The sequence below is a fragment of the Martes martes genome, assembly GCF_963455335.1.
Source record: "Martes martes genome assembly, chromosome: 5".
NCBI lineage: Eukaryota > Metazoa > Chordata > Mammalia > Carnivora > Mustelidae > Martes > Martes martes.
Window position 1 is genome coordinate 92,603,273 of NC_137892.1, and position 18,532 is coordinate 92,621,804.

At 51.5% G+C, this 18,532-nt stretch overlaps 1 protein-coding gene across 1 annotated transcript in view; it reads right to left on the reverse strand.

Annotated features, from left to right (window-relative positions):
- TGFBI (transforming growth factor beta induced) overlaps window positions 1–3,278 on the reverse strand; it is a 32,243-nt gene extending 28,965 nt beyond the window's left edge. The window contains exon 1 of the mRNA XM_080804910.1: window positions 3,074–3,278. Coding sequence (XP_080661036.1) covers window positions 3,074–3,207 — 134 coding nt within the window. The 5' untranslated portion in view covers window positions 3,208–3,278. The remainder of the gene's footprint in view (window positions 1–3,073) is intronic.
- Between the last annotated feature and the right edge of the window lie 15,254 nt (window positions 3,279–18,532).

Sequence of the window (18,532 nt, forward strand, 5' to 3'; positions counted from 1 at the left end):
ACAGGTGAGTGGCTCAAGGAGGCCCACTGCGTAGCAGTGAGTCGGTGTAGGGGGGCAGGACAGGGGAAGTTAAGGGTGGAGAGCAAACCCCAGGCCGGCAGGGAGGTAAGCCCACGTCCCCTTAGCCCTAGCTGGGTCCCTCCTGAGGATTCTACCAGAAGCCCCTTTGCTCCTCTGTCTGCTGCCTGAGATTCACAGGTTACAGCCGTCCCCACATAACCCTGAAAGAGTCCCCACTGGCCACACTCCAGCCCTAGGTACTGTTTATTGCTGTACAATCTCAGAAGCTCTTCTATGTGACCGAGCAGGAAACAATTACTGTCGATGAATTCCCTGCAACTTTCCGTAGGCGGTTGGCGAATCTTCAGTGAGCCTCTTGTGGATGTGGTTCCAACATTCCTCTGCGGAGTGAGTTTCCACCGCTGCGGCCCTTTGAGACAGGAGCGGAGGCTGGGGGCAAGGGGGTCTCGCTCTCACAGCAGGGTGGGAGGGGTGGGCTGTGTACACAGGAAATCAAGGCTGAAGTCTAATCGAAGTGACCTCGCCATTTCTGGGCCTTCTGCCTTCAGCACCACAGCTCTGCTGTTCCACTTGGATTTGAGAATCAAGTGCTCCAGGAAATCCAGCCCAGTTTGGGAGGCCGGTAGAAGTGCGAACGCATTTTTATTTCTCTGTCAGTATTTTTGTCCCTCTCTATAGCAACATGGGTGCAGCCGGGAGTCAGGAGACCACGTCAGTCTCTACTCTCCCAACAGCTCTCTGCACTGGAACTAAGTCCATCCCTCCCACTAAGCTGCAGTTTCTCCATCTGTAAAATGGGAACACAAACTACAGATCTCCCATGTGGTGGTGAAGTGCAAGCAAACGGGGTGGGGGGATAGAGCGCCGTACATGGGTGAGGCACACTTGGTAGCTGTGCATCAGGTCTTGGAGAGCACCGCATGGCCTTAAAACAGCAGAGATTTTTCTTCCCTTTTCACCACTTCTCACTGCAAATGGAGGGTTGGGGCTTGAACAATGTCATGCATTTTGCACAGGGTGCCACACCCATGTGCAAGGCCGCCCAGTCCCGTGGTACTTCCGGGGCCACGGTGGTCACAGTAAATGCAACCATGCTTACAACCATTTTGTCACAGTTCATCTGCCCACAGGCCCACATTTTACAGGGAAGGGGGTACAGGTATGACTTCTCAGACCATCCTGCCAATCACAGATCTCTGCAGGCCTTTCCCGTGACACCCCCAGAACCAAAACAACAGGATCAGCCTGCAGAGGCACAGGGAGGAGGGGTGCAGAAGAAGTTGGTCTAATATCCAAAATTCATAATAAGAAGCACTTGTTTTGCATAAATAAATAAATAAATAAAATAATGCTGTATTTTCCAGGTGGTGAGTGTCTCTTCTGGGCTCCCAAGGGAAGGAGGATTTCTACAGAAGTGATTCTTGGTGGAAGGGTGCCAATGCCTTTGGGGAAGCTTCACGTTGGTGTGCACAGAAACACCATTCTGGGGGGCAGTGCTGCAAGACCTGCTATCCGGATCCTCTCCTGACTTAGTGGCTAAGATACAGAGGGAACAGAAACTTCCCAGGCACACTGTGGCACCCAAGCAGAACACGCTTCTTTAGCAAGAAAGGCAGGAGGACAAAGGTGAGCTGGGCATAGACAGTGAGAATGCCAGGGGCACCCATTTGGACTTTTAAGCCTCAGAGACCCCTTAACTTTCGGAACCGACCCTCACCCTTCTGCACACACAGCCTAAGCCCAAGGTGATTCTCCCCTTGCCCTAAAGACCCCTGGACACTCCCTGGTGCTCTGCTCTTTCCAGGAGGGCACCGAGGCTGTGGCTCACCCTGCCTTCATTCCACTTGGCAGAAATCCCCCTCCCCACAGCCCTGTGGACCTGACGGGCCAAGTAAGCCCACATATAAGGCCACAGGCATGGGGTACAAGGATGACTACCCCTGAAGGGGGCAGACTGTACGCACCCCTGGGGTCCTCCTCAGGGTGGGGAGCCACGGCTTTGTAAAGCCTCTAAAGTCAACTCTAGTCACCCTTAACAGTGAGTTTTGACTTGAGTACGTATCTGCCCGGTCACGTGGCAGTCTGGGCCCTACTGAGTTCCAATCCAGACCCAATGGCATCTGAGCTCCTACTGGGGCCCAGGGCCATGTGGGCTACCATGTCCTTTACCCACATAGAATTTTACCTCATTGTGAAAAAAGAGTTGATACAACCACGTCAGCTGGAAGCTATTGCCAAGCCTGGTTAAGTGTGAGGCACGATGGTTTAGTTTGGGATGTAGAAATACTAGCCATCCCTGTCTGGGTCTGGGCCGGGATCTTTACCAGGTCAGGCCCTCTGCCTGGGTTTGCCTCCTAAAGCCAACACATCCTCAGTGTCTCAAAGGACTGTCCACAATGATAATGTCCCACATTTATAATCCCAGCTATTATTTCAAGGCAGATTCCAATCTTGGCTCCAGGTTCTAGTACAGGACTGTAGGAAAGTGAAGCATCCTCTCCGGACTCAGTTTCCCAGTCTGTACCACGTGTGTGAGGGGAGGAGATGCCACACTGCCACTGCCGTGCCTGGTGGTGGGCGCAGAGCCTGGCCAGGTGAGCAGGAGCCTCGAGGCTTTGGACACTGCCAGCTTGCATGGCCCTGTGCCACATGTGGAGACGCTCTCCGGACAAGGACCTGGCCCCACTGGAATCTGTGCCCGGCTGGGTGGGCTTCCTCTCTGCCCTGTGGCTACCTTTCCACAGTTATTCTGGGCAGAGCTGCCAACTCCCCCTCTCCGCCCCCGCCCTCCCGGGGAGAGGAGGCTGAAAGCCCTAGCCGTCTGTCCAGCCCTCTCAGCCCGATGGGGAGTGTTGCTGGTCTGCTTGCCCGTCCCTTCCTCTACAAGTAGCCTCTCCTGCGGGCGTGCCCTCCAGGTCCCCCACCCCGCTCTGTACACCCCGTGCGGGGCCGGTCCCTCGGGGTGCCGGCGCACCGCCTGCTTTGCGTTTGCGCTTTGTCCCGCGCGCCCCGGCCCGTCCAGCGGCCACCCCGAGCGCGGCGGCCGGCTTACCCGTGCTGGCGGCCCCGGAGCCGGCTGTGCTGCAGCACCAGCTGGTACGGCGACTTGGCCGGGCCCGCCAGGGTGGCGGCGGGGCCCAGGGCCAGCGCCAGGGCGAGGGGCAGCAGTCGCACGAGGAGCGCCATGGATCGGGAGGAAGCGGACCTCGGGAAGTGAGAGCGCCGCTGCCGCGGGCCAGGTTAAATAGGCGGCGAGCGGGAGGGAGCGGCCGCGAGGGGCGGGGAAGCCGGGCGCCCGCCGCTCCCGCCTCCCGGCTGCGGGGCACCCACGAGCGGCTCCCGCGGCTCCCGCCGCTCCCGCCCGCCCGCGCTCCCCGCTCGGCGCCCTCCCCAGGGGCCAAGGCCCCTCCAGCGGGCGGGGTTGGGTGGTGCTGGCAGCAGGGTAGGCGGGCCGGCTCCTCAAACCTCTCTCTCCTCCAGGCCTTCAGCGCCCCAGCCCAGAGATCTCTCCCTGACCTCTGGCTACAAAACTCTAGGGGAGCAGGGCACTCACTGGTGATGCCCTCTGCACTCCCTTCACACTTGTCTCTGTGTTTCGGGAACAGCCCTCACCTGGCTCAGTAACTGAAAGACAGGTAAGGAGTAACACTTGGATTGACAGAAGCCAAAAAACATGTGTGGCAGGGTTTGCTGGGCGCTAAGCTACCCGCAGAACCCCCAGAAACGGGTGTTGGGGGGGTCCCTCATCTTGGTGCACACTCATTCGCTTTCCTTAAACCTCTCTTCAGTACTCTGGGCCTGACAGACTCTGCAAAGAGATGGAAGGGGCTAGATTTCTGCCCTGGAGGAGCTCAGAGCACCTCTGCAAATAGTCACATGGGAGGGGCCGTCAGTATTCACCCAAACACCTATTAATCACCCACTAGTTACACCCCCCCCCCCCCAAGGCGCTGTTGGCCCTGGGGAGACAATGAAGGGCTGGTGAATGACATCTGGGCTCTTTCTGAAAAAGCTCACAGTTGGGAGATCCATGAACCAACAATATGCCATGGAGAGTGGCAGCTGGAGCCTTGGGAGCCCCAAGGAAGCACCTGGCCCTGTGGAAGTGACATCTGGTCTTAGACCTGAGGGTGAGAAGGAGCTGGTCAGCAAAAGGAGGCACGTGTTCAGGGAACTCAAGTTGTCCTGTTGGCTGAAGAACGGGGAGGTAGAGTCAAGGAGAGAGGAAGCTGGAAGACTTATGCTGCAGGCCCAGACCCAAGCTAAGTGCTCGTGATAGGAAAGCAGGCAAGTGACATGATCAGTGTCAGGAACACACTAAGAGACACTCAGATAAAGCAGGGCCACACTGGAGGCAGGAACATCAGGTGACTAGGAGGGGGGCACATGAGAGCGGGACCATCCGTGGTGGAGATGGGTATGCAGAGAGGTGGGCCAGCTCAAGGGGTGTGGAGGAGGTAACAGACCCAGCAGAACCTGGAGGCTGTACGTAAGGAGGGGAGGAGGATGAGGCAGGATGTCTAAGGTGCTCTTGGCATGCACATCTCAGTGGGTGGGGATGCCATTTTTACAATAAGGGACAGGGACAGAGTTGCGGGTTTGCCAGGATAGGGGAAGTCTGATGTGCTTGTGACTGATTCAGGTAGAGTGTCCCACGGACAGCAGACGTAGGCTGTGGCTCTCCAGGAGGGTGGGGATGGAGAGTCACATGTGGGAGTCACCCTGGGCACACATGAAGCTGAGGGTGTGGGAGAGCATGGACTCTTGGGGAGGGCAGAGAGAGCAGGAGGTAGGTGATGGCCGTGACAGTGAGGATGCAGAGCAGCCACAAAGCCGGTGATGGAGTGGAAGGAGATGGTGAGCGTGGGGCTCTCTCTGGGGAGGGGGGATGTCAAGGAGGGGCTGTTCGCAGTACTGCTGCCAACATGACAGACCCAAAGAGCCTGCTGTGTTGCAAACAGAGAGCCACTGGGGACTTGGCTGTGGGCAAGAGGATGGCTGAAGCCAGATGGGGTGGTTTGACAGTGAGCGGGTGGGGTGGAGATGCGAGTACAGAGCATAGACAATTCTTTCAAGAATCTTGTCTGGGAAGGGAAAGGGAGAGTCAGGATGGGGGTCAGGGGAAGATAAAATCAAGAAAGGCTCAGACATGTTAGAACACTGATGGAAAGGAAGAAGAAAAAAAGGGATAATCAGAGTGGGGGGTGCAGGGAGAGTCATGGAGCAGAACAGTTGAGGGGATGGGGGCAGGGCACCTCCTACTTAGGGCAGTAGAAGCTATTGGAGGCCTGACTTGGAGGAAAAGAGGGAGTAGGGAGCAGAGGACAGATTTCAGGGAGACTTCAGGGTAGCACTGAGTAGACTTGGAAACCCCATGGGCACTAGAGAGTAAGGGAGTGAGGCAAGTGAAGAGAGGCAACCAAGGCTTGTAGCTGGAAGGACTGGATGTATGAGGAGCACATGGGGAAGGTGCATTGGGGTGCCAGTGGGGAGTGAGGTGTGACCCTGGGTGTGTTCACATCGTGCCCCCTGAGCCACCTGCATTTCCAGGTGGAGAGGTCCTGGAAGGAGCTGCCTTCACAGGGCTGGAGTGCTGGGGAGTGGCGAAGACAGGTGATGCACCTTGAGTCACCACACTAGCAGGTGGTGGCCAAAGCCAAGGAGTAGACGAGGTATCTGGGGAACCTCTGTTGGAAGAGAGAAGGAGGAAAAGCAAGAGAGGGGAAAAGAGGATGCAGGTCCAAGCCCTGGGGAGGATCCATTTGAGAGGCTGAGGGGCAGGCAAAGAAGGAACCCAGCAGGGAGGCCAAAGGAGAGCAGGGTTTCAGAGAGCACCATCATTGCCAGGTAGGGCAGAGAGCTCCGGCTGGATCCTATCACTGAGTGGGTTCTAGCCTATCATTGGCACTTAGGAAACCACAGACCAGAAGGCTGTAGAGAGTTTCCTGGAACCTCAGTTTGCATATTCTGCATTGAAGACTAGGGAATGAGGTGGGGTGGTCTTGACCTGATGGCCTTTCTCCCCACCCCCATTTCCCCAGAATGAAGGGGTGAGACATTCACTGTCCTGACTAGCTCTGGGAGGGAAGGCTCTGTCACTTTGAGGAAAATATTCCTTTGCCTGTTTCTACCCAGATGAGGCTCATTCTGCTCGCTGGTGAGCACAGTCAAGCACATACCTCAGTCTGGAATAAATGAACTTTCCTGAAAACAACCTTCTGAGAGAGGAGAATGTCTCTCCTGCTGCCTTAGATTCTGGGTTCGAGTCTCCGGGGTTTAGCTCCACTTGATCTGTGAATTCTTTCCCTCACCGTGGGGTTTATTACCATTTCCTTTTTTTTCTGGAGCCTCTGGGAGAAAATCCAGAGAACAGGATAGGAAGAGCTATTTTGATGATTTCCACATCAAGAAATCCTGCGTGCTGACTTTCTGCTCAGCCAGGGGTCACGCAAAGAGAGAGGTGTCTTTGGCAATGACCCCACTCAGTGAGTCAGTCTGGATGGCTGCTCAGATCACCGGCTGGGAAGGCTGCATTGGCTGGGCTGAGGTCTGAGCACATGGCAGCCTCCATGGACGAGCATCTGAGCCTGACCTACTGGAAAATAATTCTTTTGTAAATGTGGGGTGGCTTTGACAAGGACAGCAGGATAAGAAACAATAGGAAGTTTCTGGGAAGGAAAGCAGGGAAGTAGCCCTTGGCGATCTTGCTTGATGGTTCACCTTTGTTGCTGGAGTCCCCACACCAGGTCCCCCAAGTAGATAGCCAGCCTTGCCTCAGTAATGGCATTGGGACAGCAGAGCTGTGGAGTTCAGGTGCTGGAGGCAGGTGGCCTGAGTTCAAATCCCAGTCCTCCTACTTACAAACTGTGTGGCCTTGGGCAAGTTGTTCAACTCCTCTGAGCTTAAGTTGCCACTTATCTCATAGACATGCTAATAAAAGCCTCACAGGACTTCAGCATAGATTACATTATATAACTCAAGTAAAACGGCCAATAAATAGGAGTTGCTTGCTTCTCCCTGGTAATGGTTCTATATAATAGAAGCCACTGATTAGCAAGAATAGAAGCAATCGTGTGAAAATGATCGTTTAATTAATTTCAAGCAGAACATTTCTCTGTTTCAACAGGACTGCTTGGCTGAGGACAGGAGGAAGCCTTCAAAGAGATCCAAGCTAAGGCTTGAAATTCCCCCCTGGGGCCAGAGCCCTGGCAGCATGTGGATTGTAGGGAAGATGCCTCCTGTGTGCAAGGGCCCCAGGACCCCGCCTTCCCGGCCCAGCTCTCCCTGTAGCAAGATTTATGGGGCTTTGGAGCAAGTCAGGTAATCTCTGTAAAACTTCCCTCATCTATAAAACTAACATTCGATGACTTGAGTTTTTCCATGAGCTCAGTAAGAGATTACAGCGATATTTCATTTACTGTTTAGATGTAGGGAAAAAAAAATTCACCTTTATGCCCACCACTGTCCCCTCTAGAAAACCATAAAACACAGAGCCCCGTGAATGTAAACATGTTCTCCCACCAGAGGTAGCTGCTCTAGGGGTGTTTTTGTTCTACGGGATAAGATGCAGCTGGCGGAAAAAGCAAGGGTCCTCCATCCCCGCCGACCTGGAGCCAGCCAGGGCTCACACAGCTTACTAAGAGACCGCTCACTTGGAAAGGATTTTCTTTTTCTTTCCATGTCAGACAAACTGAAGAGAAAGAGCGGCTTGTTTGGAACAATAATTACTAGACTTTTTCAGGCACTTTATAAAAATGACTACTTTCACATTCTGTGGATCATGTAACATTCCCCTCAAACGGTTTCGTTTTTGAAAAATCACTCTGTTGTGCTTGACAACAGACCTTAAACATCGGGATGAATTCGTGGTTTCCAACAAGTTGGCCACAAAGGAAACCGACAGAAACTGGTTTGGGGTCTGCCGGTGGGAGAGCTGGCGTTGGCAGCCTGGCAAACTCATGCCTGCCTCTTGCCATCCTCCCCTGAGTCCCTGGTGATGTCCGTGCATCAATGGGGACAGACGAGATGGTCAACATAATTTCCAGAGGACACTCAGCCTTTCTAACCTGCCACCTTGTAGTGAATTAGCTCTTAAAATTCAGTAGACTTGGAGACTCGCTGGGGAGAAGGAAGGATGGGTTTTGGCAAGAGATATCTCACTTAAAAGAGTACGCGAATCGCATTTTGAGGAAAGTTTCCATTTTTTGTACAACACGCAGCGTTTAGAACAGTGCTTTGCACACGGCAATTATCCATCCCCCTAACAAACAAATGCACAAAACAGCCCTGTTTTCGAAAATTAAGGGGTGACTGCTGTGCCATTTAGGGAATTCGGATTTGGGTTGTCAAGGGTTTTCCACGACCTTGCCACTGAAAATGTGTGCATCTTGTTGGTGCACGGGGATCTTAGACCCCCTCTCCCACCCCCACCCTCCCACCCCCATCAGACTCTGCCTTTTAACAAGATCACCAGGTCATTTGTGTGCACAGCCAAGTCTGAAAAGCACAGGCCTACAGGGTTTTGGGTGAAACAGGTAAAGCTCAGATAAGTTTCAACTACAGTTCAACTTATGGAAAGCTTTTCAAGAAATACAGACACTGACCAAAAGAAAGAAACCTGAAAACGTTTACCAGTGACACGAGCCCATTGAAAATGTGGCCAGGTGCTACACTGAGGCCCAGCTGACTTTGTGAATGAAAGTCAAGGTGCTTTGGTGACTGGCAGGTGTACCCTCCTCCCCCCACCTCCAGCATCGTCCAGCCATTGAATAGTCAATGTCTTCCCCCACTGAACAGGGAAGAACAATTGTGTTCTGTCGGGGTCACTTTCAATTCTTCTTGCCTTTCAGAGCCTGCAAAGGGGACCCAGGTGGTCTACGGTTTGCCACAGCCAGCACTGAAAACAAACCTGTGGCTTCAGGCTCTACATTTGATGGGGGCAGAAGAGCTGTCGCAGCCCTCAAATGGCATGAGGCCCCCAGTGTTTACTTTCCTAAATGACTTGCTGTTTTCACAACTTCTCCAAACACTGGCTTTCTTAATCAGGACTTGCCAAATGCTACTTGTTGGTTAGAACCCAACTTCATTTTCCAGGGAAATGGATTTTTCACAAGAGAGTTGTTCTGATTTGGCTCAGATAAAAATGTCCTGGAAAAATAATCCACAGGCACTTTTGAGGTTGCTTCAGTCACCTGACCTCAAATACTTTCGAGGATTGTTGCCCACAGTAGGGAACTTGAGACAAAGCAGACCCACGCCTTTCCTCGGTGTCCCTCAAGTTTTCCTGCTTGGAGGGCAAAGGCCTCATAGAACAGACACCACCCAGTGGTGGTGCATTCCAAACTCCAGCGAGACCCCACGGCTCCTCTTCACTACTGTACTCTTGCCAAGGGCACTGCCCGGGGCTGGAAGCCCAGCAGCCACTTTTGCCTCTCCACGTGCCCCTCCACGTGCAAACGGTCCCCAAGATCCTCCAAGCCTTTCTTCCACACGTCTCCCAGATGTCTCTATTCCCCCCATTTAGCACGCAAATACCCCACTGCCTCGCCTCCCACCAGCGGCAGCCCCTAGCCAGCACCCCAGCCATCTGTCTTTCCCAACACTGCCTGTCTTATCTTCCCCAAACATCCCTTCTCCCAAAACATTGCTCTCCTAGGACACTCCCAATGGCTTCTAATGTTTATGAGAGAAAATCCAGACTTCTCTGCCTGTTTTCTTTCATTTTAATGGGCATTTTTTCTTTCATTTTAATGGACTTTTTTTTTTTTTCTGGTTAAAAAAAGAATGCACGCTGATGATACAAAGCTTGGAAAATACCGAAAAGGCTAGATCATAGAATAAAACGGATCCATCCGTAATCTCTACACTGAAAGGTACTTCTGATGCATTGCCCTTCTTCTACTGTGCCTGGCCTCTACAAGTCTCTACAGAATTCCTCCCTCTGATGGATTTCGCCTGCTTTCCCATCGTCCTGGCATGAGCCCTGGCTCCTGTGGGGCACGCAGCCCACACGGCCCCACTTCTGCTTTCCCTAGGCAGAGCACTGGGCTCCTCTTGGCCCCTACTTTCCTGTACCTGTATACTCCTCTGCCTTTAAGAACAGCATTGCTACTGAGAAGCTGTGTGCCCCCAGCAGTTCCTTAACCTTTCTGAGCTGTTGTGTAATCATCTGGTCTTCCTTCCTTGGCCTTCCCACTTGAGGGAGGCTCTCCTTTCCCATGTCGACTGGCCATTAGCCCTTGGGTCTGCCGTGACAGTTGTTAGCCCAAGTGTTTACACATGTGCTTCTTTTAGAACTTCAGAATAACTCAGCACAGTCAACATTTACAGATTCATTAATTGACTGCTGTCTGTGTTTTGGAAAGTCCAGCCTGAATCCCTTCTGGTGCAATTCCCACCCATTGCAGTTGACTGGTCTGGGGAAGGCGGGGACTGATACCGCTCCACGTGGCCGCTCCCCCCCACACCTAGGACTTGCCTGCCTTCTGTGGCCCTCTGGGTCAGGCAGAGACCCAAGGAGCTTAAAGAACAGTGGTCCTGGCTCCCCTCCCCATCTTCCCCAGACGGGGTGGGTGTTCAGTCCCCACAGGAAGGACTCAGCTTCTCTGGGGCTGGGTGCTCCCAATGTCACATCCTGATTCTCTGACTGCCCCCCCCCCCCCCACACCCGTGGTAAATGCAGAGAAAGCCTCCATTTCCTCAGCCCCATGCTGTGCAAGCGTCAGAGACAGAAAGGGGAAGAAGTTACAGCCCAGGAGGGACACGGCCCTACGGCAGCCTTTCTGAGAGCGTGTTAAAAGTGCCTAAGAAATGCTCTGACCCTGATACCACCCTGCCTCACCGAAAATGACTCTGGACATTGGAATTCGTGGTACAGAGGGTGATTTTGCAGGCCAGACAGCCTGAGCGATAAGAGACACAACATTCTGCCTGCTGGTTTGCACACGTTGGAACATGTCCCTTCTCTAGATCAGCACCTTTACCCTGGTATGAAAGGGCAAAACTTCCCACCACTCGAGTGCTCCGTGATACACACCCTGTCTTCCCTGGACCCTCCACTCTCCTCACGCAGCAGTCGGGCTCAGGGCCCATCCCAGAGGGCGTGGCCCAGAGCACACCTGTCAGCCCCAGCCACCCCTCTCTGCTGCTGGCTTCCCCACCACCCCCAGCCTTCCCCCAGCATCTCCTCCTCAGCCTTCCACCCTAGGGGCCCCTGACCTTTCACCAGGGTGGGATGGCCTAAACGCTGTAATTAGAGAAGCCCTGGAAAGGGGCTTGGATTGCTGCTTCTAAAGACAGCGAAAGCAGGGAGGAGCCCGGGGGTTCCTCCAGACGAGGCTGTGTCTGGGAATGACCATGAGCTTCCTGGCGATAGGGAGGCAGTCCGAGGAGGAAAGTGTGTCCGTGCATGCATGCATACACACAGAACACGAGCCCACGGACACAGCTTACCGAGGGCAGGTACTGCTGTAATTACTTTCCACCCATAAAGTCATTTTGTCCTTAAAATAATCCTATGGGTTGGGTATTTTTCTTGTTTTACCGATGAGGAAGGCAAGGCTGGGAGAGGTGAAGGGACTTGCGGGAGAAGCGATGGAGCTGGTAAGCTTTGAACAGAGGCAGCCTAGTTCTTGGCACCGGCCCTGCCTACACCGCTGTGTGCTGCCCCTGGGCCGGCAGGGTGGGCTGCACACTTTTTGAGAGCCCTAGAACCTTCTTTTCTCTCCCTTGCACAGACGTTCATTGAGCAAACCCCTGTGGGTCCCCAGCAGACTTTCTGGTGAATGAGGCTGTTTGGGAGAGGAAACTAGTGACCCCCGGCCATGCCCCTCCTGCCCCGGGGACGGAGACACAGGGGCCTGAGCGGCTTGCACCGCTGTTTACTCTCATGGGGACATCAGCGTTCCTTTGAGTGGATCCACGAGAATTCTTCAGCCGTCCTCCACAAGCTTACCGTTAGGCCCCTCCCCGCCTGCAAAAAGGACCATCTGTATTTACTGCTGAGTGAATCTAAGTGAGCCAGTGCTTCCGAGATACAGGCGGGGGGATTCTCAGCCGGCTTCTGCTGTGGCGACTTTCGGCTCCTCCAAATCACCCAGTGGCACGTCCTCCTCTGAGGAAGTCTCCAGAAGGGAGGGAGTTAAACCAATAAAAATGCTACTCTGCTGGCATGGGCAAGAGGGGAACTGCTTTCTTCAATTTGTGTGAAGCACATCCCTGTCTTTCCCCCAAGGTTTAGACCTGTCTGCAGCACTGACATTGGGCTCCCAATGGCCTGGAGCAACCCAGATGGGACATTCTTCAGCCGCACCCCAATTTACCCTGGGGTATTCTCTAGGTTCCCACTGCTAACTTAGGGTCTCAGCTCATGTGGATTCTTAAACATACTGCAGCAAGCACTTTACTTATCCAGACCCTTCTTTGCAGCCTTCTGTGCTTCGGCAATGACCTCTGCCTGACTCTTTGGTTGGCAAGACGGATCATTTTCTTTCCTAATATATTTCACACTGGGGATGGACTGTGTACACTGAGCAGTCATTGTTTCTCTTAAAGTACGGTAAAAGTGGGTAAAATAAGAAGTGAGAGGTAATTTTTTGGGTTCTTGGCACAACCCGCCATGTGACAACACTTCATCCAGGCTCACTGAAAAAAACAAAACAAAACAAAACACCCCAAACTTCCCTTTGATACCTTTTTAAATTAGTGCTCAAACCAACTCTCCGTGCCTGAGAATTCTTCAGACGAATGTCCCTTGAATTAACATTTAATACAACAAAATCCCAGGACAACAGAAGAATTAAAATGACCCCAGCATCTGTAGAGAAGGTTTGTCTAGATTAATGAGCACATTTCTGAAGTCACAGTTGAGCCACAGTTTGAGTAAGTCCTGTCGTTCTACCTCATTTACCAAAAAATGCTACTGCCGGTGTATGGATAATGGTGTTGCTCCAGAAAATGGTTTGGGACGGATTCTCCACTCACAGAACTCAGGCTACAAGTTCAGCAACAGGCTGCATGTGGCAGTTCCAGAAATGACTCAGTCATTCTCTGTCCGTGAGGCACTCAGTCTAGTGGGGGAGCTAGGCGCATATACAATGAAATAACAGCTTAATACATGGATCCGTGGATAGGAGCTCCAAAGGAAAGTACCCAACCACACAGGGTGTGAGGCGGGGGTGGTGGCTAGTCAATGGTGAGGGAGTACGGCGGGGGGGTTGGGATTCTTCCCAGAAGAGGTGATTCATCATTTGGTTGGGAGGGAAGCCAAGTCAGCAAAGGTAGACTGCAACTCATCAAACCAAAAACCAGAGGCAGGGTTAGTACCAGCAACATACATATTGCTAGTCTAGGTTTCTGGTTCTCATCAGAGAACCTGGAACATACAGGAGCCTAGAAGAATTGCTTTCTCATGTATCCATTCTTAACGGCCAAGGAAAAGGCCATCTTGATTATTCCATTTAGAACCCCCTCCCCCCGCCCCCATATAGAAATCTACTACATATCTTAAGGCTTGATATTTGGTCCTTTTCAAAAAACCCATCTTCTGTGCAGATACTTTCCAAACTTCACAACCGATCAGCACTGGAATGGGCCCCTAAGCCTCGGGGAACATTTCGTCTTCAGGGTCCCATCCACCACAGGGCAAAGTACGCCGGGGCCATGCAAAGACAGGTCAGCTGCCTTTACAGTTTAAAGGAGGCACGTGGGGAAGGCAACAAGCATGAGTGTGAGTGTGTGTGTCTGTGTGATGTGCAAACAGCAGACTCTATCTGTGTGTCCAAATCCTATGAGCACAAATCCTAGTGAGCCCTGGAGACAGATGTGGCTGGGTCTGGCCAAGTCAGGGAGGAGCACAAAGCTCGAGGCAGAGCTTAGAAAGGCTTGGCTTGGTGATTAAAGTCCAACACACTCTGCAACTTCAAAACATGTTTATTTAGATGTAAAGTCCTTCCAAGACCCCATAAATAAGATCTTGGCCCGTTTTCAGAGCGTATTGTGACTGTCGTGGCCTCTTTTTAACTTTGGTGCCTATAACTTCTGCTGGGGACCTGAGTGGATCACCCCACACCAGTAAATTAATAAATAAAGCAGCAGAAAGGAAGACGGCAGGGTCACGAAGTCCAGGCTTTCATGCCTCTTCTTTCTTCATAACCGTTTCCAGATGTGGAGTTTGGCGCTGTGCCAGCTCAGTGACAAGAACGAATGAAAGTCCTTCCTCCCCAGCTAACAGCAGGCGGCTACTGGTCCCCGGCAGGATGGCCTGTTTGTGTTTGCATTTCAGAGGGACTCCCTTGGCTGGAAGCATGGCCCTTGTTGAGTGGGATTGCCTGAGGCTAAACACAAGCACCTCGGTGCAAGGTGTCTCCTGAAAAAGGTGGCGGGGAAAACTGCACACTTAGAAGAGCAGTCCTGGACCACGGGGAGAGACAGGGCCTGGATTTGGGGTCCCACAGCCCAGCAGTAAAGAAATGGCATACATTTGGTCCATAGCTTGGGACCCTGGGTTTACCATTGATGAAATGCTTCCTCCAGAGCCGCTGAGAAGACAGTCAGGAGCTGCTGTGCTCCCAGCTTCAGGGGGCTCACTGGCTGAGATGGGGCACACACCACCCTTGAAACCCAGCCAAAGGAGTAACCCAGGCCAAAAGAGAATTGTCAGGAGAGACGTCCTGGAAAACACACACATTCGGGGTCTTGTAAAGGACAGTCAGGACTACTTTCAGGAGCAAAAAGAAGAGCTCCTAGAAGTGGCAGGCTCCAGCATGGTTCAAGTGGCCAGTCTCTGTGTGTGGAGGAACTTCTCCCTCAACCTCAGACCTTGGTCCATGGAGCAGTTAGGCTGCCAGGGGTCCCAGGCCTGGAGGCCAGGCCAGTAGAGCTGAGGGCTCTGGCCTTCTGCTTCAGTCTTCTTCTAACTTTTGGGGAAATCTCCTTCTATTGATTTTTTATTTGCCAGCCAACCTGCTCATCACAATCACAGGGAAAATAAACTGAATTTCTCAAACTGGAAACATATAAATTAGTCAACATCAACGTGGCCTTCTCTAGCACACAGATAGGGAGTCTGTTTGCCTGTGTGATGGTATCATTGACCACTCCAGAGCCAACCATAAGAATGCACTTCATTCATTCTAGAACACAAGTAGCTCTTTACTTGTGGATTTCCAAGAAAATCTCGCAACTGGGAATGCTCTGAAAAGTCGTAGAAAATCTTGGCTTTCATGCCTCAAAGGACATCTGACCTCAGCTGGTTTGGCCTTGCAGAGAGCAGAGCTTGTTTCTTGTTTCACTTGCAGGAGTTAATTTTGCAGACTGGAACAGAAAGCCCCAGAAAGTGCGAGGGTGAGAGAGTGGCCAGGGTCACTTTAGGGAAGCAACAAAGGAGGCTGCGTCTGTCTGCTGGTGATGGGATCTGACTTTCGGTCACAGAGCGAGAGCATAAATGGACAATCCTGTTCTCCCGTCCTGGCTGCTGACTCTGTGCCCTTCTCAGGTCTTGGAATGGAAAGGCAGGCTGAGACAAGCCACACATATCCTCCATTCTATAGGCCCAAAACCCCAGCCCCAGGGCTACTGGGTGTGTATGCCACTTGCAGGTGAAATGCTGCTTACATAATCCGGATTTGGGAACAATGCATGAAAAGATATTTTAGAGCATGGATTCCTGGGGACTCATATCTTAGGAGCCAGCAGACAGGGTTCTGTTATCCCCTTTCCTGGCCCTGGCTAGACTGGGTTCCACGCAGCGCTGCCCAGACCCAGGGATGCATGGGATGAGCTCCAGGAGGCAAGAAATGAGCAAATTTGGGGATAAATACAAAAGATGTAGAGAATTCTTTGTGTTTTCCAGAAGCATACCATGAACTGGGAGGGCCAAAAAGGGCAAGAAATCAAGCTTTGGACTGGGAAATCTTCAGCTCTGTGGTCAAGTTTACTAAGCTTTCCTGTTCTCAAAGCTCAGCACACTCTGTCTTACCTCCACGATGATGGACACGTTGCTCCTGCCATCTGGCTTCTACTTGTCCATTTGATTTTAGTTTGGATGACACCTCCTCCAGGAAACCTTCCCTCCCTTGATAACCCTTCTCTGGGCTTGCATTCACCCTGATTTCTTCTATACTATGGCACTTGTCAGTGTTGCAATTTTCTGGTGATATGTAGACTGCAAGTTTGGTGAAGGCAAGGAAGTGCCTGCCTCACTCATGTCCCTATTTCCAGCTTTCGATCACTGATTCACGGATCTCTTCGTGGCGACCTGGTATGAACCAGTCAAATGATCAAAGAAAAGAGATGTCATTGTGCGGCTTTATCCCTCAGAACCGGCATGCTGGAGGGGGGTACACTGTGATGTCTTCTTTGAGGAAGCTGGGACAGGGAAGACAAGAGGAGGTATGGAACCTAGTTGCATCAGGCTACCACCCTCCCAACAGGGTGTTCTATTCCCTGGGAATACAATCTGGGAATCATTAATAAGGCGGAAGGGCGCTTATATTCAGGGAGCTCCCACCACAGGCCAAGATGGTTTTCCAGATGCCAACCATGTTAATAATATCTGCCATTCATCCAGAACTGGCTTCAGGCCAGGCCACTCCTTGGGCTCTCTCAACAACCCTGCTGAGCAGAGATGGCTGTTCCATTTTTGCAGATGAGGGACTGAACCTCACAAAGGTGGGATAGGGCCAAACCTGCATGGCCACTGAGTCAAACTTTAAAGGTGATATTTAAAGATTTTAATTGTACATTTAAATAGCTGCCAAAGATGCCAGAGTATTGTATTTTGAATATGGACATCCCATTATATTTTTGTCAAATGTGGAAATATAGATTTAGTTCATGCAATTTATGGAAAATGTCTGCTTTCTATCACTCTACCCCTTACTAGCCATGTGACCTTGGGCTAGTTATTTAACCTCATCTAAGTCAGGGCTCTCTATAAATTGGGAATAATAGTGGTACTGAATTATAGGGCTGTTGGGAGAATTATAATAAGCTCACTCATGTAAGGTGTTTAGATTAAGGATTTGTCCATACTGCTAAACAAGTGTTTGCTATTATTATTTCTATTATTTAAATTTTTTACATGATCTAATTGCAAAGTCATTCCTTGTTGTCAATATTAGCCAAAGCTGACTTAATTTTGGCAGGAAAAGTACCATTTCATTTTCTTTAAAGATTTTATTTATTTGAGAGAGAGAGCATGAGCAGAGAGAGAAGGGGAAGCAGACTCCCTATTGAGCAAGGAGCCCAAGTTGGGATTCTATCCCAGGACCCTGAGACCATGACCTGCCCTAAAGTCAGATGCTTAATGGACTGAACTACTCAGGCTCCCCTGATTTCATTTCTTTAACTCGAATAAACACATTGCTGTGGGCCCTCCTGAGAACCATCTCCCTTACAGGTTCTGATTCTAGCAGAGACAGAGAAGTCTCTGCCCATGAAGCCAGGTGCAATATCGTCACTACTTCTTGCTTTGATCTTGAGAGCCTGCATTTTCTAGGTCCCCTTTGGTAGGTATCTTGGGGACTTTTGCATCTGGCTGCAATGCCCCACCCCACTGCAAGCCCGATGAGAGGGAAATCTTGCCTTTGCCAAGTGTGAGAGAAGAGACGGGGAGGGAGAGGGAGGAGGGCTATGCAGGTCAGCATGGAGGAGGTGATCCCAGGCAGATCTGTTGTGGGAGAGCACACTTGTGGAAGCTGAGCAAACGGAATCTGGTACAAGCTGAGCTTGTCTACACAACCCCTGGGAGGTCTTCCTCTAGCCTTGAGGTTATGTGTGCTTCGTTTTATATATATATATATATATATATATATATATATATATATTTATTTATTTATTTATATATATATATATATATATATTTTTTTTTTTTTTTGAGAGAGAGAGAGAGAGAGATTGAGCACAAGCAGGGAGGGACAAGGGAGAAGGAGAGAATCCCAAGCAGGCCCCACGCTCAGTGCCAAGCTGGACACTGGGCTTAACCTCACAACCCCAAGATCATGATCTGAGCTGAAATCAAGGGTCAGACACCTAACTGACTGAGCCACCCAGGCGTCCCTCTATGCTTCATTTTAAAGTCCCCACTTGTCCCTGATGGGCTGTGACCACAAGTGAATGAGACTGCCTTCTCTCAGCAAGGGCCAGCATCCCAGAACATACCAGAGGGAAGAGGTCAAATGTTTTCTGCTTTTCCTCCCCAGGTTAAACTGCAGACAGGTGCTCTGCATGGCTAAGTCCTGTAGACCCTCTTGCTACTCCAAGAGTGGTCTACGGACCAGAATTACTGGCATCACCTCAAACTTCTAGAACAAGCCGCACTGAATCCGAATCTTCTGCAAATGAGCCAATCTTTACCTTGGCAGCAGCTTAGAATGGGGAGATTCTCACACCTCAGACCAGTTAAGCCAGAACTCTGGCTCTGTGGTCCCAGCCACAGTTTTTAAGCTCCCAGAGCCATTCCCGAGTGCAGCCACTGCTGAGAGCCACCGTCACAGCCCTGTCCACATGGCAT